The sequence below is a fragment of the Aspergillus chevalieri genome, chromosome 7 (assembly GCF_016861735.1).
Source record: "Aspergillus chevalieri M1 DNA, chromosome 7, nearly complete sequence".
Taxonomy (NCBI): Eukaryota; Fungi; Ascomycota; class Eurotiomycetes; order Eurotiales; family Aspergillaceae; genus Aspergillus; species Aspergillus chevalieri.
This window is the reverse complement of record NC_057368.1, coordinates 460721-482045: the sequence shown is the minus strand read 5'-3', so window position 1 is coordinate 482045 and position 21325 is coordinate 460721. Positions and strand designations below refer to the sequence as shown.

At 48.2% G+C, this 21325-nt stretch overlaps 8 protein-coding genes across 8 annotated transcripts; 4 read left to right on the top strand and 4 right to left on the bottom strand.

Annotated features, from left to right (window-relative positions):
- Positions 1-131: 131 nt before the first annotated feature.
- On the top strand, positions 132-1505 carry ACHE_70158A (uncharacterized protein; the record flags this gene model as incomplete). The annotated part of the gene is made up of 1 exon (XM_043282460.1): positions 132-1505. The coding sequence occupies one exon, from the start codon at positions 132-134 to the stop codon at positions 1503-1505; it is 1374 nt and encodes a 457-aa protein (XP_043139837.1).
- A 194-nt stretch (positions 1506-1699) lies between these two features.
- Positions 1700-3454, bottom strand: MFS2 (MFS transporter; the record flags this gene model as incomplete). Its single annotated transcript, XM_043282459.1, has 3 exons — positions 1700-2611; positions 2664-3013; positions 3076-3454. The coding sequence occupies 3 exons, from the start codon at positions 3452-3454 to the stop codon at positions 1700-1702; spliced, it is 1641 nt and encodes a 546-aa protein (XP_043139836.1).
- A 431-nt stretch (positions 3455-3885) lies between these two features.
- ACHE_70156A (zinc-binding alcohol dehydrogenase family protein) lies at positions 3886-5136 on the top strand (the record flags this gene model as incomplete). The annotated part of the gene is made up of 5 exons (XM_043282458.1): positions 3886-4015; positions 4066-4124; positions 4173-4255; positions 4307-4875; positions 4934-5136. The coding sequence occupies 5 exons, from the start codon at positions 3886-3888 to the stop codon at positions 5134-5136; spliced, it is 1044 nt and encodes a 347-aa protein (XP_043139835.1).
- A 925-nt stretch (positions 5137-6061) lies between these two features.
- Positions 6062-7446, bottom strand: ACHE_70155S (FAD-dependent oxidoreductase; the record flags this gene model as incomplete). The annotated part of the gene is made up of 2 exons (XM_043282457.1): positions 6062-6876; positions 6927-7446. 2 exons carry the CDS (start codon positions 7444-7446, stop codon positions 6062-6064), a joined length of 1335 nt encoding a protein of 444 aa, XP_043139834.1.
- Positions 7447-7835: 389 nt separating this feature from the next.
- Positions 7836-8839, top strand: ACHE_70154A (SDR family NAD(P)-dependent oxidoreductase; the record flags this gene model as incomplete). Its single annotated transcript, XM_043282456.1, has 3 exons — positions 7836-7878; positions 7926-8621; positions 8667-8839. 3 exons carry the CDS (start codon positions 7836-7838, stop codon positions 8837-8839), a joined length of 912 nt encoding a protein of 303 aa, XP_043139833.1.
- Positions 8840-8930: 91 nt separating this feature from the next.
- Positions 8931-9737, bottom strand: ACHE_70153S (uncharacterized protein; the record flags this gene model as incomplete). The annotated part of the gene is made up of 1 exon (XM_043282455.1): positions 8931-9737. The coding sequence occupies one exon, from the start codon at positions 9735-9737 to the stop codon at positions 8931-8933; it is 807 nt and encodes a 268-aa protein (XP_043139832.1).
- Positions 9738-11165: 1428 nt separating this feature from the next.
- On the top strand, positions 11166-12977 carry ACHE_70152A (uncharacterized protein; the record flags this gene model as incomplete). Its single annotated transcript, XM_043282454.1, has 5 exons — positions 11166-11385; positions 11435-11636; positions 11683-12187; positions 12235-12726; positions 12777-12977. 5 exons carry the CDS (start codon positions 11166-11168, stop codon positions 12975-12977), a joined length of 1620 nt encoding a protein of 539 aa, XP_043139831.1.
- Positions 12978-13159: 182 nt separating this feature from the next.
- ACHE_70151S (type I iterative PKS) lies at positions 13160-21147 on the bottom strand (the record flags this gene model as incomplete). Its single annotated transcript, XM_043282452.1, has 2 exons — positions 13160-20503; positions 20551-21147. 2 exons carry the CDS (start codon positions 21145-21147, stop codon positions 13160-13162), a joined length of 7941 nt encoding a protein of 2646 aa, XP_043139830.1.
- Between the last annotated feature and the right edge of the window lie 178 nt (positions 21148-21325).

The following is a 21325-nucleotide window of genomic DNA, read 5'->3' as shown; positions in this document are numbered from 1 at the left end:
GAAGTCCGATAGAAAGTCCGATGTGAATAGTACGTAAACTAGAGTATATATAGCTCCCACCACATCATGCTAGTAAGACCATATCGAACACCACAGCACTTCAAGCAACTAATATAACATATTCAATCACGATGCTCGGCTGGACAGAAACGTCACCAGGAGTTTTCAAAAAAGACTTTGATGGCGCAGAGAAAATCTACCGTAAGATCTTGCAATCCTTTGCCCATTATGGCAAAGAGCACTGGTGCCTGCATTGCATCTGTTCTCTTCGTTTCGATCCCTCCGTGCACAGCCCTGAATCTACTGCAGGTGAATTGAGAAATGCTTGGAAACTCGTCCGATTTGAGTTTCCAGGTCTCAGCATTATCCCAGACGACTTGACCAAAGTATACACTATCCCGACCGCTGCAGCAGTGGAACAATGGGCCGACGAGACGTTTTTCGTGGAGACAGAAAAACAACCAGACCAAGTACTCTCCACCATTCAGTTACCCCGAGAGCTACCTAGTCTGTACTATTTCCCATCCTCGTCTGAGATTCTCTTCGTCAGTTCGCACTGGCGTATCGATGCGATCGGAACCTGTATGCTGCTGGATCGGTTCTTTACCATTTTTGTAGAACAGCCCGGGAAGACAAAGTATGAAATACAATGGGAGAAAGAGATCGACAACATGTCTCCAAGTATGGAAGATGCAGCTGGGTCTGCCACCGTCTATACACCCGAGATTGAAGACCTGGCCCAAAAAGCCATCGCGAAACACCAAGAGGCCCTCAAAACAGCCGGGCTGCCATACCACGGCGACAAGACAACCATACCCGGTGATTCTTCGAGACAGGCATTCGCCTTCACCAAAGAGAGCACACGCAATTTGGTGTCTGCTTGTAGGGCGAAGGGCATCACCGTTACGGCTGCGATCCATTCTGCTTTGGCTGAGACCATCTTCCTTCTCGGTCCGAGTGAGCATCAAGATCTTGACCATACCGCCGTTATGTCTGTCAATATACGAAAATACCTTCCATCTCCGTACAACAGTCCATCGCACGCGTGTCAAACCTACGTTACAGGCATTACCCCTCGAGCACGAAGACACAGCAGTTTCTTGGATCGTGCTGCTGCCCTGAAGGAAGAATACAAAAGTTGGTACAGCGACTTGTATCTCCATTCCCTACGGCTCATCTACAAATACCACGGCGACGCATTGTTTGCCCCTCCCAAGCCAGATGCAGCTCCGCCCAGCGGCGTGTTCATGAGCAGTCTTGGAGTCATCGAGCCTTATCTACGTGGAGATTATGGCTCTCTGCAAGTGGAAGAATTCCGGTTTGGAGTCAGCATGATAACCAGGCAGATGATTGTGTACGCTTGGACGTTTCATAATCAGCTTGTCCTCTCGGTCAACTACAATGAGGCGTATTACAACAAAGATCTAGTTCAGGATGTGCTTGAGAAGACGAGATCTTGTCTGGAGACAGAGTTGGGAGTGAAGTGTGAGACGGTTTGTATTTAATTCAAAAAATAGTTGACTGAGTTTGCTTTTCCTGGTTATCAGATTCCTTACATATAAAAATCATAGAGAAGATATTCTATAGTTTCTCCAGATAGTATGCTTGACAAACGCCTGTACAACACCGTACACCGGTATGTATCCAATTTACTCGTGTCTTTCCCTCCTGAGAAATAACTGGTAGTCCATCTGTCAAATCAACCTGCGTTTTCTCCAGCCGACGAAGGCTCAGATGAAGCCAGCGGATTCGTCACACCAGTCGGTGCGCTCTGCTGCGCAGGAGCCAATCCACGAATCTTTCGGAGCACCAGGTCTGCTTCAGCAGCATACTTGCATCGTCGTCGAATGGCCGGACCATATTTGTACAATAGGAAGGGAAAAGGTAGACACAAGATGGAGAGAAATGCTGGAACTGAAGATGCCCAGTGAATACCCAGGTTGCGGTACATATATGTCGTAAACAGGGGAAAGGCAAAGGCGAATAGAGCACGAAGAATAGCACCTGCAGCAAGAACAGAGGCAGCAAATATGGTGTATGCATCGACGAGGTAGTTTGTGATTCCCAGGAAGATCAGGACAATTCCAAATCCAAAAGGCACTCCAGCAGCAATGCTAACCATCCAGTGGATACTGGGAGAATTGGTCCAGGCAAACCAGAACAGCCCCACGGGAATGGCGATGCCTCCAATCATGCAGACGGGCAGACGTGCTTCTGGCGGTGCGAATCCAGATGGGTCTCGCTGTCCTGCTCGGATGTACCGCTTGTTATCCCACAACGCATAAGCAATCGCCCCCATCATTCCAACCGCTACCCCTAAGAAGGCCAAGCCACCAATTCCAGGCGACCAGCCACGGCCGTGTTGGAAGACGACTGGGAAAGCAGCGAAGAGAAGGTATAGAGTTCCGAAGACGATGGCCATATAAATGGACAGCAGAAGGACAATCGGTTCGAGAAAGAGGAGTGCCCAAGGTCGTGCCAATGCGTTTCTAAACAAGACAGAGGGCTTGGCTTTTCCTTGTCCTACGTCTGATCTGGAAATGTAGACTTTGCCGCTTATTTCAGACAATTTTCGCGCTCTTCGACGGAGGAGAACTGGCGCGTAGGTCTCCTACAAAGTTTATTAGCAATAGTCTATGTGAAAGATATTCAGGTAGACACACCGGCAGAATAAGTGCTCCTATGATCCAAACGATTCCGGTAAAAATCGTCATGACCCCCATCAACCACCGCCATCCGACTGTCTCGCCCACAAATCCGCCAACCACTGGTCCAATTACTGGTCCAAGGAATGGCGCGAGAGCAAAAAGTGTCATTGCAAGCCCTCGTTCCGATGCGGCGAACATGTCTGCGATGGCACCACCAGCATTTGTCAAGGGAGACGCACCAAAGACTCCGGAAAAGAATCGTAGGACGAGCAGTGTTTGTAGGTTTTTGGCTCCAGCGCCTCCTGCATTAAATGCGGTGTGGACCATGTAAGTGATGAAGAAGAGGTATTGACGGCCGTAGAGTTCTATAATAATTAGCTGTAAAAAGAAAAAAAAAACAATTTAACAATGGGCCACAGTAACTCACCCGAAAGAGGGCCCCAGAGGAAAGGCCCCGATGCGAAACCCAAGACAAAAATACTGACACCCAAGACATTGGCTTCTTGGCTTCCTCCAAGAGATTTCATTACCTCTGAAATGCCACCGCTGTAGGCACTGGAGACAAAAGACACAGCCAGAATGGAAAAGGCGAGAACTTGGGTGAGCGACCATTTGATCCACGCAGGGAATTGCATGGGATCGCGAGGGTCATTCTCCAGCCATCCTACCAGATACGGATCATCTGGAGTACCTGAGCCTGGGTAAGGATGGTCGATGATTTCGGAAGTCAAGACGGCCTGATCGAATACAATGCGGAACCAGGACAGACGGCGCGGATGGCCTGCTTCTGGATCCTTCTGATCCATGATGGTGTGATGGGGAGATGGTGTAGATTGTGGTATTGAGTGTTAAAAGAAAGGCCGGACTCAAATTTAACACAATCTTTCCTGCATTAGGGGTCGACTTCTTTCAACTTTGGGTAGCGACTATTCTTCTCAATCAACAGGGATCATTAGGCTTATCATGAGTCAATTTTTCTTACACTCACCGGACATCGGAGTTAAGGCACGGAGTAGAAAGCGTTGATTTGTTAACATGCCTGAGATGGCCTTGTCAAGCAAGTGCCCAAAACAGCTGCTTTACTAGTCAAATACGAGATTGCAATAACGCTACCGCCGTTATCTCCGAGGCGGGGTGTATACATCTCACGATATAAGACTGCTTCACTGCTTCATCTGGCTCTTTACTGCGTTGATCATCTCGTCCTCACTCATCTGAGCCCTCTATTACTTTCATCATGTCTGTCTCAAACTCCGGTGTTTGGCTGCTCGAAAGTGGCGGCCAATTCGTCGTCAAAGAGGCCCCTTTCTCCAAGCCTGGCGACGATGAAGTTCTGATCCAGAATAAGGCTGTTGCCATTAATCCGAGTAAGTCTTTTCCCCATTCCCTTGTTATGTTATGTGCTAATTGATTATAGTGGACTGGAAGATTCAAGCCTTCGGGCCTCACCTCCCCTTTCCCGCCCACTACCCGTTCGTACGTATCCTTGTTTTCGAAGATAAATCGCGTATTAATCTCTTTTAGATCATCGGTTCCGATGTCGCTGGAGAGGTTTATGAAGTCGGTAAAGATGTGACTGCCTTCAAGAAGGGCGATCGTGTCATTGGGTGAGATCGATTAACGTGCCCAATTATACTATAATTTAGTTAACGATTCAGGTTGGCCAACTGGTTCCTGACAAACGATGTTAAAGACAGTGCTTTCCAGCACTACAGCATCTGCAAGGCCTCCGTTGTCGCCGCTCTTCCTGATAACATCTCCTTCGAGGCTGGCAGTGTTCTTCCTCTCGGTCTTTCTACTGCTGCCATGGGTGTCTATCCAGCTGGTCGCTTGGAGCTGCCATTGCCCGATGCCACCAGGCCCAGTACCATTGACAAGGTCGTGCTGATCTGGGGTGGTTCGTCTAGCACTGGTAGCGCTGCTATCCAGCTGGCTGTTGCCTCTGGTGCAACTGTTATTGCTACTGCATCCGAGAAGAACTACGACTTTGTCAGGAGTCTCGGAGCCGCTGCTGTGTTTGATTACCGAAAGGATACCATCACTGAGGATCTGGTCCAGGCAATCAAGGATACTCCCGGTGACTTTGTTGGTGCGCTAGACGCCATTGCAGAGGAAAAGACCTGGAGAGCCTGCGCAGATGTTGTCAAGGGCCTTGGTGGTGGACGTGTTGTTAGCAACCTGCCTGTTGGATTTACTAACGTCCCTGAGGGTGTTGAGGTTGTGGGTGGTGAGTATCTTTCGACCATGAATTTCTTGCTTACGATAGTTATACTAACGGGATATAGTCTACGACACTGCTCACCTCTCCAACAACAAGGAGATCGTCGAAGCAGTTTGGGGCAAGTTTGTCCCCGTAGCACTCAAGAATGGAAGCTTGAAGCCTGTCCCTGAGCCATTGGTGATTGGAAAGGGGTTGGAGAAGATTCCAGAGGGTATTGCTTTGTGCCAGCAGGGTATTTCCGCTGGAAAGGTCGTTGTTGACTTGTAGATATGACTTGGATATGAATTACATATTTCCATGAGATAACATACATTAAATACACATTATGTATTGCAATTGTATCGACTAGTTCCTTTGGTAAATATTTTGAAACTCCGTCAAGAAACTCCGCGAGCCGAGCCGAGCCCAATCACATACAGTTGGTGGAGCCAGGGATTGACAGAGATGCAGTAAGATCCTGGCGGGATAAAACACCACTATCTCACTGGCAGCCCACGTCTGAACGGCCCCTACCAAGCCAGTATTTAATAAGAGGTAAACTCCCGAGATGCCTCATTTTTTGGCTCTTTAAACACCACTTTCTCATATATCTGCATGTTCTCTCAGTCGTTTCACACTGCTAGGTCTATGAGATTCTTTCCTTATTTGGTTAGTTGAATAGCTTCAGAGCATAAATACGGCTCATTTTCTCATTCAATTGAGGAGATCAGACGTTTCTATTCGATCGTTTTCCATATTCAGGTTAGCACTATTTCAAGCGTATACCGGTGTCGTGGCTCGTTAAATAGATCCAGTTGCGGAGGAGCTTTCTGTAACCGCCCGACGCTTTGATGGGCTAACGGCTCAGGCAATCGCTGGTTGAAGGATCCTCAACTTGCATAGACGATGCGCTAAGGGCTCACTCTCGGCACCCATGCAGAGCGTGAAGTATATAAGAGAAAACCAGAAGATAGAGAGAGGGACAAGCGATTCGTTCCTCGAAATACCGGAGATACCTTGCAACGTACCTAAATAGTCATATAAACCCTAAGGCATAACACCCACAACGTTACACTTTCATGTGACTAAATCAAAGCGGTTGTAATCTGTATATTTCTTCTCTTCTTTATGATTCTTCAGTATATTCGTTTCGCCTTCGATATATAGCGAATAGCTAACTAACAACTAGAAACATCATTCTTGTGTATATGATCTATGCGGCTATTCGGCTGTCAAACTCCTTCCTCGTCTCGAGCAACATCCCCTCAATGTTAAAATACCAAATCTTATGCGATCGCCATTTAATCTCCTCCAAACATTTTTCCGGATTACTACCAGTCTTGGGATTATTCCACTCATACACATCGCAGATATTCCGACTGCTGTGGACCAGCCACTGCGAGCGTTCGCGTCGGACTGCATCATAAGTTTCAAACGCAGATCGCAAAACCTGTGCCTTGCTCATGTCTGTAGACTGCAACGTTTCTGCCGCCATTTCGAGCACTTGAGCCATTGCCAGAGCATCCTCAACTCCAATACCTGCACCTGCTCCGTGATGGGGTGATGAGGCATGGGCAGCATCACCAGCAAGACAGACACGCCCCTTGGTGTATGTTGGAGCTGGGTAGTCATACGTGTCAAAGATGGCCCACTTGTCGAACTCTTCAGGCAGTAAGTTCACAATGGCACGAACAGTTGGTCCCCAATCGGAGAAGATCTTGACGACTTCTTCCTTGGTGGCCGGAGCCGTCATGATCTTATCACTGAGCCATTCATTCGGATCCGGTGCAAAGGCAACAAAATTCATCAAGGTCTGGCTGGCCACGGCGAAATGCAGAACATGAGCTCCAGGGCCCATATGCATATGCTGGTTGCGAGCTTTGTATGATCCCAAGGCAGCTTCGGCTTTGTCCATGGGAATCAGAGCACGGAATGCGACCTTATGGCTGTAGTGAGGATATGAAGCTGGGTTTCCTTCTCCTAAGAGGATTTCCCGGACTCGAGATTTGATACCATCGCAACCGATAACTAATGGATTAGAATAATCATCAGATTAGGTTGATTGGCTGAGGACTTACCAGCATCAAATTCAACAGTTGTACCATCGCAAAACTTGAGCAGCAACTTCTGATCTTCTCCGCGATCGACATAAGTGTCCAAACGCTTGCGAAACTCAACCGTTCCCTCGGGAATGAACTTCACGAGTTCATCCAGCAGATGAGCCCGGTGACAGCCTTCAAAGCCCTTGTATCCAGCATACAACTTGAACAAGACCTCTTCTTCCATATTATCGGGGTCATTGGGATCGTGGCTATATCCATCAACATACTGAAGATAGTCGTTTGGGTTCTTGGGATCACCATTAGCGGTAGTGACCTTCCTCAAAGCCGTGACGATATCGGGATTTAACATCCCCATACATCGGATGGCATTGGCAGTAAAGGCCACACCTGCTCCGATCTCGCGGAAACTTCGTGATTGTTCGTAGATCTTGACGTTGATGTTTCGTTTCATGAGGCCCATGGCGACCACGAGGCCGATGATGCCTCCGCCGACGATGGCGATATCGAATGATTGGTCAGTTATAACGCCTGGCATTGTAGATGGTAGATGGATTTTGTTGAATTAAGAGTAGCTGTTCAGGAGTTGAAAATATTACACTACGAATATATAAACTAAAGAAATAGGATCATATGATGGGATCACATTGTGGACTACGGAGTTAGTATCATCATAGATAACTACATATAATTAAAATCTTACATCTACGTAGTAAATAGATACAACTAGTGTTGACCGACTGTAACTCCGAACCGAATCCTGATGGATGTAAAACCGGACATTGTCGGAGTAACCCAGGAGATTCCACATCCCGGAGATTTGAATAGAGTCGAGAAGAAGACAGCATTTATAAGTCTCTAAAGCATCATTCTTTACACACAATATTACTCTGAATTTAAGACTAATCTCAACTTTTATGTACTAAAATGCCACCACCAAGAGGAACCCCGAATATCTTAGAAGGACCTGGTACGAATCTACTTATCCTCTATAAACGCTTTATGCTAACTCAACAGGTGACTACGATGTCACCAGCATCGTCCACAATGACACTTATCCCGCGATTTATCCCACCAAAACCAACTTTTCCGGCAAATCAGTGTTCGCCAGTGGCGCATCCAAAGGCCTTGGCCGTGCTATGATCCTGTCTTTCGCAAAGGCCGGTGCTTCCTTCATCGCTGCCGGTGCACGTTCAGACATGTCGCAGCTGGCCAAAGACGTCGAGGCTGCCGCATTGTCCGCCAACAGACCTACACCAACATTTCTGCCTGTTAAAATGGACGTCACAGACAGGAAAAGTGTGGAAGATGCAGCCGCAGAAGTAGAGAAAGCATTCGGAAAGTTGGACATCGTGATCAACAATGCTGGTATTCTGGGCAAATTCGGTCTTATTACCGATTCTAACCCAGACGAATGGTGGCAGGTTCTGGACGTCAATATCCGTGGTCCATATTTGGTCTCTCGCTCATTTCTGCCATTGTTGCTGAAAGGCGAAGATAAATATCTCATCAACGTTGCCAGTGTGGCGGCCCATCTCCTTAATCCGACACTGAGTGCATACCAAGTGTCCAAGATGGGTCTGGTTAAACTGACGCAGCTCATCAATGCTGAGTATTCTGGACAAGGAGTTATTTCGTTTGCTGTTCATCCGGGCAACTCTCCAACGGATATCATGGGAGGACCTGAAGGATTGACGGATCATGAGAAAACCAGTAAGTTTATGTTTTACCGTCTCAAACAAATATTAACACCCTCAGTCTTTGTCGAAACACCCGAAATCAGCGCCGACACTCTTGTCTTTCTGACCTCTCAGAAACGAACCTGGTTGGGAGGAAGGTATATCAACTGTACGTGGGATATGCCAGAACTCATGGCCAAGGAGGAGGAGATAGTCAAGGAGGATAAGTTGAAGGTTAAATTTTTGTTTTAGTACACAGAAAAATATATCAGTAGAAGATATAGCTAACCCAATAGGTCTCGGTTTATTTATCTTATCATGTCTAGTCTAGTATAAGTATGTATCAAACATCGAAACATCCGGTCTCAATCCCCAAATCAACAATAGCCTGCACTACAGCAGTGACATCCTTAGTTTTGATCGGTACACGGTGGTTTCCGTCCCATTCAATCAGTCGTGTGCTTTCCGGATCACAACAAATGTCCAGAAGCTGTCTGTGCAGCTGTAAACCCGGGTCCTGCAGTCCATGGACATGAATAGTCGGTAGTTTGAGGGTATTCTCCGGTCCGGTATAAAATGAAATCGGCATATACGTACCGATCTGTGATGGATCGGCGAGATGGAGACCAGTCCCCATGAGCATCGGATCTAATGAGACCAATGGTGCTCGTCCTGCGAGTAACACCGCAAAGCGCCACTGTGGCCAGGGGCTATCATTCCTTGTAACTGTCGCCATCTGCATCTGCTGTCGAAATAGCAAGCTGGCACACATCTTTGCTCCCTGACTGAATCCTAAAAGGCCGACCCACTCCCCAGTCGCGCCTTTGAGATCATCCTCGTCCATGGCTGCGTATAGAGACCTCTCTATCTCCTCGATAGCCGTCTGGGCATCGATCTCTGGATGGCCCGGTAGCCAGCGCAACCAGCGTTTAAAAGGGCCCCAGTCTTTATAGACAGAAAGGACGTCTGGTCCAGCATTTGATGGAAACGGCGCTTCTGCATAGCATAGCCGGAAGTTGGTTCTGAGTTGCGCTTCGAGGACTCGGCATTGGGCACGGAATATTCTGGCATTTGTTCCACCGCCGTGGAGGCAGAGAATACGGGGTAAGTGGAGGTTGGTGACGTCTTCTGTATTGGTTCTACCGACCATGATGCGATGAGATTACCGTGAGTAGAGGATTGAAAGTTGTCTAAGTCAACTAGGAATATCGACAAAGAAATGGCATGGTAGAAACATTTATCTTGATATCAGACTGGCTTATTTTATTCAATCTACCGGCCATGATAAACATCCAGTTGCCTGATTCGATATCAATACGAGCTTACAAGGGGTATATCTAGTCCTGGATGAATCACAGCATTACCTTCCTTACTCAAACTTGGTAGAACTGCATCAAAACTCCGAGCAGAAACTCCGGCAAGATCAGTGATAGCGTGAGATACATATATATATCCTCGCCATACCTCAAGCTAAGTGGTTGGTGGTTGAACAAAAGATAACTTATATACATGAATATGGATCAATTGGACTATATTCTGGTGTAGCATAACAACCTGACCTTACCGCCTGCCTGATACACTGTGGCAACGTTGAACCCATTCACGATACACTATTCCCGAGAATCCCGACAAACATCCGACTCCAACAGTCAAGATGGCTGAGTTCAAGCTAAGACAGGCCCACTTCGGCCCAGGCCTTGGAATGCGCACTGACTGGCGCTGTTAGTCGCGGGCCGGGCCAGTCGCCATTGTAGTACTTTCGCACCAGGCCGCAGGAATAATCTAAAGCAACTCGCGTCTTAGCACTCTTTTCGGCCAGTCCGGTATTTTACAGGTTACATTAGTTATGGTGAAGGAAAATCTAGCTCTAGTCACAGGGAATAGTTTCATATTCTGTAGGCTTTCAAGCAACTTTGGCAATCCCTTGATATAATACAAATGTGGTCAAATGTGGTCATAGCATTGCTCAGCTTTCTTAATTCTTTAGTTAACTTAGGTGTTTTTTCTCTTTTTTCTTTAATGATATAAATCCTCGTTTGCCTCGAATAATATTGAGGACTTTCCATTTTAGGACTGCATAAGGATCCTTGGCAATGCACACAGTAATGTTCCTTCATCCAATGATATCTCACACGTTGCCCTTCAGCTTGGACCCGAACCTCTTGTTCTGGTAAAGCTTTTCATAGCGTTTTCATAGCGCTGACGTGAGCATGCAAATAGCCACCATTGCCAGGATATTCACAAAGAAGGCTGTCCGGTCTTATCATGCGATAAAGTTTCAATACGAAGCGCAACATTCTGTGCTATTCAAGAGCCGCTCGGATAATAAAATGCAAAAGAGCAGTGAGACAGCAGGGCGTATTTTGTTCATCATTTTTCCGGACGGGACGGACGGGTGCTGCGGCTCAGAGTAGGGATTATTATTATTATTATTATTATTATTATTATTATTATTATCGACGATTGTAACGATTGAATGATAGATGATGCACTGCTCGGATCAATGAATACGAGATATATATTGGTAGCGATGCCATGATAGACCACAGTTAGCAATAACGGCTGCAAATCGATCAAAATGATTTCCGACAGTTCGGTAGACAAAGACACTCCCCGTCCGTCTCGACAGAGACCTGGTTCGGCCTGCGACGAATGTCGACGACGAAAACTGCGATGCGACAGAGGACAGCCCAAGTGCGAGGTCTGCGCCCTGTCGGGTGTTGTATGCAACTTCAACTCATCCCGGCCACCACGAGGCCCAAAGAGAGGCCAGATTAGAGCAATGCAGAGTAGAATCGGTATGTTTAGAGCGCTCAGAGAGCAAAAAAGAGAGCTAATATGATATAGCAACGCTGGAACGGCATATACTCGAACAACAGAGTGGATTGTTACTTCCCGCCGATGAACTGCCGGTGACGCAACTAAGCAACGAGGACAAGGATCCCCAGATCCCAGGTAACCCTGAACCACAATATCGGGATCGAGAAGGAGAATGGGGAACGCCGGATTGGGCGGGTGGTTGCATCCCTGACTTAATCCGCGCTGAGCTGTATGTTGTCCGACATTGACGATGGTTTACCTTCTGACCAGTTCAGGGATCAACTCTATTTCGACCGAGTGCATGTTTCCATTCCTATCCTCCATCAACGACGATACTTTTGCATGGTCAAACAAGCCACCAGACCCGAAGGGTTTTCCTGTTTGCAATATGCGATGTGGACTTTGGCCGCGTCGTTGTCCGCCCAGTTCCATCAACTGCAGTGGTTGTTATATAAATATACAGTCGAGAAGTTGGAGGCCATCGAGCGGGATAGTGGGGGGCATGATTGCGCAAGTATCCAGCAAGCCCAGGCGTGGATTCTGCTGGCAGTCTATGAATGTATTCAGATGAATCACCAACGTGGCTGGATCAGTGCTGGTCGCTCGTTCCGGCTAGTGCAGTTCTTGAGGTTGTATGAGATTGACTCGCCAGAAAGCCTCGGCAGTTCAGCGGATTGGATTGAAATGGAGGAGAAGAGAAGGACATTTTGGATGGCATATTGTTTGGACCGGTTCACAAGTTTTCAAAATGGGTTTCCGTTAACTCTAAACGAGCAGGTGGTATGTTCGAAGTGGCCCATGCGATGTGCTATACTTATGCTATACAGATATCAACGCGTGTTCCTGCACCGGAATTGGACTTTCAGAGTGGTCAACCAGTATCCATGGGCTTTCTATCCCAAGTCATGGCCTCCACAGATCAGCCCAGTCTGTCCAGCTTCGCCGAATGTATTATTATGGCCACTATTTGTGGACGTTGTCTATGCCACCGCCAACAATCGAGTGTCGAACGTATCTATGGCGATATGTCACTAGAATTTTGGGACCGACATTTATGGCTCGACACTATTCTCCAGCAGCGAATTCAGGTGCTCAGCCTGCAGTATCCATCGACATCCGAACATGTGGATTCTCTAATTCTCTTCACGAATCTGATGTTGCAGGCTATAGTGTTATATCTTTATAAGATTGTCGTCTCGGTGCCTTGGGACACAGATGAATCCGAAGCTCTTATTCTGGAATATAAAAATAGATCATCAGCAGCGGCACAGGGGATTATCACATTTACTAAACCATTACGACAACTTACTTATTTCAAGGTGAACCTCTTTACTCTCTGTATTTACAATGCATTGCTAACTCGAAACAGATCTGCCCATTCACTGCCATTCCACTCTTCCTCTGTGCCGAGTACTTCCTTACAAATAGAGAAGGCGATGTAGCACTTGATTCAGACTTTCAGGATATTCTCGATGTGCTGCGGGATCTGAAGAATGTAAACAATCTCGCTCAGATGTATTTGGCTTTGTTTGACTTAGATTGTGTGCCTCCCACGCCTTCCAGCAGCTAAATAGAGGTCATAGAGACTAAACTAGACGAGACTAGAAATGAATGGTTATGAAGTCATGAACTTATCCATCATTAAATTTAATTTGGCTCATTCTAAACAGTCATAATTATTTAGTATAACCCATTCAATTCTCATAGTTCATACAAAAATCATCTATACACTCTGTATACTTCAATGATTGCCTAATTCAAGAATCCAATCTCCTTCCAATACCGAATATACTTCCTGGCCGTATCCTCGTCCACTGGTCCAACTGCAGCCAATGTCTCGGAATGTTCTATGCTCTTCACCGTATCCAATAGTAATCCTCCACACGACATGCGTAGAAAGTTGTCATCCAGGAATTCAATCAGCTTGGCTGCTGGGTTATCCCACTCCACATGGCCCGGAAACTGCCGTACTCGTCGCACCCATTCAGAAAAGGGAATGATATTCTTACGGGGAATGTCCAACGCATCAGCCAAGATAGGAATCATCTCTTTCCACGGCTGTCGAACGGGATTGTCGATATGATAGATTGGATATGGAGTGGATTCACCCAAGAGCAAATCAGAAAGGGTACCTGCTACCTGATCGACGGGAGTCCAGCAAAGATCGCCGTCGAAATCGGGCAGTGCCTGTAGTGTCTGCGATGATTTGATTAAGAATGACAGATGCTCCATGTGATTCCAGTATCCACTGATCGATGATCCCGCAATTTGGCCCAATCGAACAGCCATCGGACGGAAGCGATCGCTGCGTTTATGCAACGTTTCATCCAGCATACGTTCGCAGACATACTTGGCATCGCCGTAGCCATTTGGAAGAACTGAGTCGATTGCCATGCGTTCCTCGGGAACCAACACCTGGCCGGTCTGCAAAGGATAGTGACCGACCGTGGCAATGGACGAGATGAGCTGGAAGGTCACCTTCGCAGGACGGTGGCTAGATGCTTCTGCAGCGAGATTGATCAAGTTGCGCATCACCTGGAACTGCAGCTCGAAGCCTTTCAGCGGTCGCTTTCCACTCATGGGCCATGCGTTGTGCAGGATATGCGTTGCCGACCGAGTAAGATGATCGTATTCTTCGCGAGGGAGACCAAGAAGGGGTTTGGCTGTGTCGACCTCAATCACTTGCAGCTTGGACAGAGCGTTCTGTTGGATAGGAATACCCCGGGACTTGAAGGCATCCAGCTGTCGCTGTTTGGCTTCTGCCCCGACACTGCGTCGGTTCAAGCAGACAACTTTCTCCACGGTCGGAAGAGAAGCCAAATGCATGGCCAAGTGAGATCCTAGGCTGCCAGTGGCACCGGTCAACAAGATGAAGTGACCAGATATTTCGGTAATAGCGCTTTGATGAGATTCAAGAATGGCAAATCCACTGGTATGTTTCCTAACGTATTCATCAACAGCCACTGCACGAGCCGAATTGTCAGTCGGGAAGCTCTTGTTCTCAGGCCGGGGGACAATGGGGAGGGCATCGTACCTCGGCCCGGATGCCAGCGCGATGAAGATCTTTTGTAGCTTCACTTCTGGTCTGTGTCCGTCTGTCCAGTCGACGTGACCAAATCCAACCGAGTGCAGGTCTCTCTCCCAGCGGGATTCGTGGGAAATGGCATGGCGACGCCCGTCATCGAATAGCCACCATCCTTCCAGTAGACCAAAGATCATATCAATCCAGTAGACTGTCTGGGTCATTTCAAGCATCATGAGGAAACCATCTGGACGGAGGAAGCGACGGATGTTCTTGGTCGAGTCGATGAGGCTGTGAGTTGCGTGGACGGCGTTACTGGCGAGGACGATATGCTGTGTGCCAACCAGATCATCGGCAGGGGGCTTTTCGATATCATGAGCTCGGAATGTCATGAAGGGATACGCCTTGAACTTTTTGCGAGCCATGGCGACAAATGAAGGCGAGAGATCGGTGAATGTGTATTCAACCGGCACGTTGAGATTGGCCAGCAGGGGGACAACCCATTTGGTTGTGCCTCCTGTACCAGCACCCATTTCGAGGATCTTAAGAGGACCATGGTTAGGCGGCAGCTTGGAGGAAAGACGGCTGAAGAAATCCTCCATTTGCTTGTACGAGAGTTTGTTCAGCAGAGAATCCCCGTATAGTCCAGAGACCAGTTCTCGTCCTTCTTCAGAGCCAAAGATCAGCTTGATTCCGTTCATATTGCCTGTTAGCACATCCTTCAGTCGCGTTCCAGTAAAGTAGGTCAACCGGTTGGCAAAGTCGTGGTCAGGATACTGTTGTCGAAGGTCTTGTAAGATGGCCTCACTGGACTTGGTCGGAATAGTGATAGCAGTACGAGTGATCCTATCGCCATCGATATCAATCAATCTCGCTTCCTTTTCAAGCATCTCGTAAAGATAGTCGGCCAGTCGCTGGTGCTGTGGGAGGTATTGAATACGATCCAATCTCTGTCCAGGAGTGGCGGTCTTCAATGGGCATCCCATCTGTTCAAAGGCTTCCACAGTGAGAGCAACACAGAGCTGGGTCTGTTTGGGATTGACAGTGTCCATATAATCTGCGCATCGGTAGTCCTCAATGAATTTATCGGTGAGCTGCTTTGTTTCTCCGAATGCTTCAAGGACCGTTTGAACGGGAAGGTTGAGTCCATTGCCACCGCTGTTGCTGGGGACGGTCATGTTGACTGGAGCAGTAGGAGCAACTGGCTTCTCTGCTTCGACTGGTGAAGCACTGCCTGGATGACCGTTAATGGCGGCATCCAACTGTTCAATCGACAACTCCTCAATTGGTTCATCGTGAGGCAGATGAATCTCAAACTTTCCTTCGAGGTCGGATCTCAACTCTGTCGAAAGCAACGAGTCGATTCCTAGATCTCGCAGAAGGGTACCTGGTGCAATATCACCCTCTCCCAAACCGAGGAACTCAGCCAGATATGCAATGATATCGACCTCAGGAACAGAAGCCACACTGGTGGCTGGAGTGCTCACTCCAGGGGTATCCAATAATTCATCGACACCAGAGCTCTCTTTCTCGTCTTCTTCATTCTCGGACTCATCCGCTCCTCCTACTATAGACCATAGGCATTTCAGCAAACCGGGAAAGTCGGTGACATGGGCGAGATCGTCCACAGGAATAGTGCACTGGAAGGAAGTCTCGATTTCTTTGGACAATTCCATTCCCATCAAAGAGTCGATGCCCAGGTCTGCCAGCTCAGCGTCATCTTTGATATCAGCAATCTCCAAGCCAGCAAGATCCGCTAGGACAGCCTTAACTTTGCCGGCAATATTGGGCTTGGCCGCAGTCTTCTTCTCCTTCTTCGGCTTGGGTGCTTTCGCTGGGTTGGCCTGAACAGGAGCGGAAATGGCTGGTGCATCAATCTTTGCAGGAGCAGGCGCAGGCGCTGATGCTGCTGGTGCGGAGATATCTGGGCTAAGTCTAGCCAAAAGGCGACTCATGGACAACTTGGGAACTTGGGCGTAGTTGATTCCGAGAATTACCTCAGTTAGAACACCTGTAGCAGCATCAAAGATGAAAATGTCGGTGATGATTGCCTTGTCTGATGATCGGTGGTGATAGGCAAACACATCCCAAATCTCTGGACGGGGACGGTCACTGTCCAACTTAGGTGATCGAATCCACTGTTCGAATCCGTTGGCGATATACATGGTCTGAGGTTCTCGATCCGTCATGCAGTTAACCCAGATGCCACCAACCTGACAAAAACAGTCGGACAGATGTGTGTCTAACCATGTCTCTCCGGATGGTTTCTTCACCACTCGTCCAGCAGATTCATAGTCCTTGCCGACAAGTTTCTGAAGACCGCGGTACATCTGCCCATAGTCCACGATCTCAGCGAAGGTCTTGTAAATGTTGCGGCCCTGAATGATATCATCTGCATCACTACTGTTGAGCAATCTCGAGCAGCGTTGATGCCCGACCAGTCGTTCGTAGCGCCCGAATTCTGACTGGACTTGAGGATCTTCCATAGAATTGAAGGCAATTTGACCGGTAACATGGATTGTAGTTGCATTCTTTCCGGAATCAGTGCTGACAATCTTCCAAGTCCACGCGTTGCAGTCCTTATCCTGTGCGTCTGCTTCCAACCAAACCGACCGCGAGTGATCAACGCAAAGCGGTGCCTGATTGTCGACATTTTGAATGCGTGGTTGAAAATGGGCGGCAGAAAAGTCTGGTCTTAATCCTCTTAAAGCCTCGACAGCTATATCAACCTCGAGTGTAGCCGGGCAGATGGGTGCAGTCTGTGCAATCTTATGGCCACTCACCATCTCCCCGTATTTTGGGATCATCGTGTTGATACGCCATTTTGCGGATCGCTGCTTGCTTCCATCTTGATAACCAAAAAAGGTCAACAGACTCTTAGGCAGTTCGTCCTGGATCTGAGGTTGAGCGGCCGGCTGTTCTTGAACAGCCTTAGGAGGCTTCTTGAGATCCAACCAATGCTTCACTTTGTCGAACTGATACGGAGGCAAGATTACAGGGGCGTATTCAGATGATTGTGAGGCATGGTGAGTCCAGAAGGTGACGGGCAACCCGGCCTTCCACAGACTGACAGTGATGTCGGTGAGACTCTGTAGCGAACCGTTCTCGCTGGTAAGATTGACTGCCTGAAAATGGGCCGTTGCAGGAATTCCCAATGCCCGTCCTGCCATGGTGGTGATAGTGGAATTAGACCCAGCTTCAAGCCAGAGAGCCGAGGGATATTGCTCGTTGAGGTGCTGGACAGCGTGATTGAAGTAGACGGGGTCTCGCATATGGTCAGCAACATATTTCGCAGTCAACTTGGTTTCCGCTCGCTGATTTTCACGGGCCATGGCGAGATGAATCTTGGGTTCATAGAAAGTGAGACCCTTAGCAGAATGTTCCAGCTCATTCATCAATGGCTCCACAAGAGTAGAATGGAATGCGTTGGTAACATTCAGTCGTTTGTTCTTCATCGATGAAAAGGAGCTGCGGATGGTCTCCTGGACGGCATCGATGGCCTTGGCCGAACCAGCTAGAGTAAAGCTTCGAGGACCATTGAAGCAAGCAATCGTAGCTGCACGTTCCTCTGGGCAAGCTTTATGGGATTCAGCCAACAAGCGCTCCACAACAGACTGCTCAGCCTCGACAGCCATCATGGATCCTTTGTCTGCTCCCCAGGATTCGCGAATAATGCGAGCACGGTCAGCAATCATCTTGACCGCATCTTCAAGAGTGAGAACTCCCGATACGCAGAGTGCTGTCAGTTCACCAAAGCTGTGACCAACAACAGCAACAGGATGGACACCACAGTCAATCCAGCTACGGGCAGAGGCATATTGCAGGGCAAACAGCTTAGTTTGCAACTGGACTGGATCTTCAAAAGGCGTGCGTCGGAAGATACCTGGGTAGAGACTTTCAACTTGGATGGACCGACAAACCTGATCAACCTCATCCAGATATTTGCGTAGAATAGTGACAGATTCATAGACCTGTTTATCCAGTCCAACAAAGGTTGATACCTGACCACCGAAGCAGAGGATGACCGGTCTCTGAGCAGGTCGGGGAATCGAAGCGACAGAGGTGTCTCCCGCTTCAAAAGCACGCAGTTTCTGTTCGATTTCTTCCACAGACTGGCAACTGAAGATGAGTGCTTTGTCCAAGGCCCTGTTGGACTGATGCGACAGGTTGAATGCCAGATTCGTGACAGAGCGACGTTTCGGTGAGATGGTATTGACCGAGAGGAATTGGCGAAGACGGGCAGAGTACGCACGGAGACTGCGATCATCCAGAGCAGCTATCCAGATTGGAAGACGAACACTGTCCTTGCGAGAGGATAATGTCTCAATAGTGATTCTGGACGGGGCCTGTGTTACCACCATCGAGGCGTTGGAGCCAGAAGCGCCGTAGTTGTTGATCAAAGCAGCCTTGAAGCTGTCTTCCCACGGCTGAAGTGTGGTTGAAATTTGCATCTGGTCACTTGGGGTCGCCTTGATGCCCGGGTTGAGGGAAGAGTAACTGGCCTGAGGGGGGATATAGCCCTCTTGGATCATCAGCAGTACTTTGATCAGCGAAATTACTCCAGAAGTACATTCAGTGTGACCGATCAGCCCCTTGACAGATCCGAGATGCAGTGGTTTCGATCGGACAGGACCACCTAGCACCTGGCGAATACTGTCGTATTCAGCAGGATCACCCACTGGGGTACCGGTGCCATGGGCTTCAACAACGGTGATTTGACTGGGAGTGAGACCAGATTGCTGAGTGACATCTCGGAAGAGGTCAGAGAGTGAAGGAGCATTGGGGACGAAAATAGGGGTGCAGTTCTGATTTTGATAGACAGCTGTGCCGGAAATGGTTCCCAGAATCATATCCCCGTCTGCAATGGCTGCCGACATCTTCTTCAGAAATACTGCAGCCACACCTTCTCCACGGCAGTAACCATCTGCCTTCGCATCGAAGGGTTTACATTGACCCGTTGGACTGAGGAAGGATGCAGCAGCTAGATTCTGAAACCAAATAGGATGGGTCATGACGTTGGTACCCCCGGCCAATGCAGATACACAGTCACCAGCGAGAATAGCCCTGCATGCTTGGTGAACAGCGACAGCAGAGGAAGAACAAGCCGTGTCGATAGTAAGACCAGGACCAGTCCAGCCGAAATAATGACTGATCTTACCAGCAATAAACGACTTGAGATTACCGGTTGCTGAGAATGCATTGGGTGCATGGCAAGCAACGTTGTTCTCATAGTCAGCAGCGCAGACACCAACATAACAGCCGACTTTGTTGTTGGGATTTGGAGTCCGGAAATATCCAGACTGTTGAACTGCCTGGTAAGCAATTTGAAGCATCAATCGCTGCTGGGGGTCTGTCGAGCTGATTTCTCTTGGGCTCTTCTTGAAGAACTTGTGATCAAACACGTCGTGGTCTTTGATGAAGTTGCCATACCATGTGCGTTTGGTGTCGACATCACGGAAGATGGTCTCGAAGCCAAAGCGCTCTGCAGGGACCGGCTGATGCTGGGATTTGCCCTCACAGAGCAGATTCCAAAACTCTTCCAGATCACTTGCACCTGCGACATTGCATGCTATCCCAACAACTGCAATATCATTATCTGACTGACGAGTGGTCGGGTTACGTTCGGCGAAATGAATTACTTCAGCGGGGATACGACGAAGGATAGAAGGGGGAATGCATCGTTCAGGGCCAAAGGAGACAACAGTATCGGTGGAGCTGCTCAGCTTAGAGGATTGAACTGCACTGAATGTCTGGAACCACTGGGAATGGTCAAGGAGAATGGAGCGCAAAGCAGCGTGGTGTGGCTTGTCATCTTTGATGATCTCTCCACCATTGGCCCAAGTTGAAAGAACCAGAGACGAGGCAGGTGGAAATTGAAGAGATGTTTCCGAATCAGTGAACTCAATCAGAGCGTCAAGTTCCTTCTCGTAAGCGGTAGAGTGAAATCGGCCTCGAAGGTCAATCTGAGTGGCTATGATGTTTGCTGCGCGCAATTGCTGTTGGAGAGTCGCTATGGTGCTGGTGGATGTGGTGACGGTGGCTCTGTTTTCATCGTAGCTGACGGAGATATACGCCTGCCTTCTTAGAAAATATCTAAAGACAGGAATGTATATATACTTACCTCTGGAATGCTGTCCAAAACCCTGGTCAATTCACCCTTTAGTTCAGGCGAATTCCACGCCGTGGCAAGAGACTTGTTTTCACCATGTTCTCCCACAGCATCCTCTGCATCGACCACAGCTCCAATTAACATCGCCAGTCGAATTGCAACAGAACCATATTGTTTAAACTTGACCTGGCTGTCACTGCTTGACACGGCCAGCGCGCTCAAGAAACCAGTACAGAATCCGATTGTCTCTTTGTGTCCATTCTCCGATCCAGACGAGAGTTGTTGGTACTGAGAGTACTCGATCAGGTGAACGATGATGATGAGTGGGCTGAGAAGAATATTTGGCAACTGGAATGAGGACTCGTTGATAACGCCAGAGCGAAGCCAGTCGTTCAAGTCATCAAGTAGCTTTGCCCCCGATGTCGACTTGACTTTGGGGAGTTTTTCTTTAGCCCTGCTGAAGAGATTAGGCAGTTCGGCTACAACTCCGAGAATCCAGTTGTATTGAGATGTGGATAGCAACGTAGATCGTATCTGATGAAAAGACTCTTGTTCAAAAGAAAGGGCTTGTGGTCCGAACAGAAGGACTGTATTGGTGGATTGGGTCATGTTAAATCAAAATGATCACAGTATAGTCGTCATGTAACCTTGTTGAATGGCTTGTGTTGAATTGAATGAGAATATCGGGAAATTCTGATGTTTTAATTTACACTGAATATTATCATTATCTTTGTTCTGATTGTACACGTGCCTCCTCACTGATCCTGCCATCCGATGCCAAGATGTA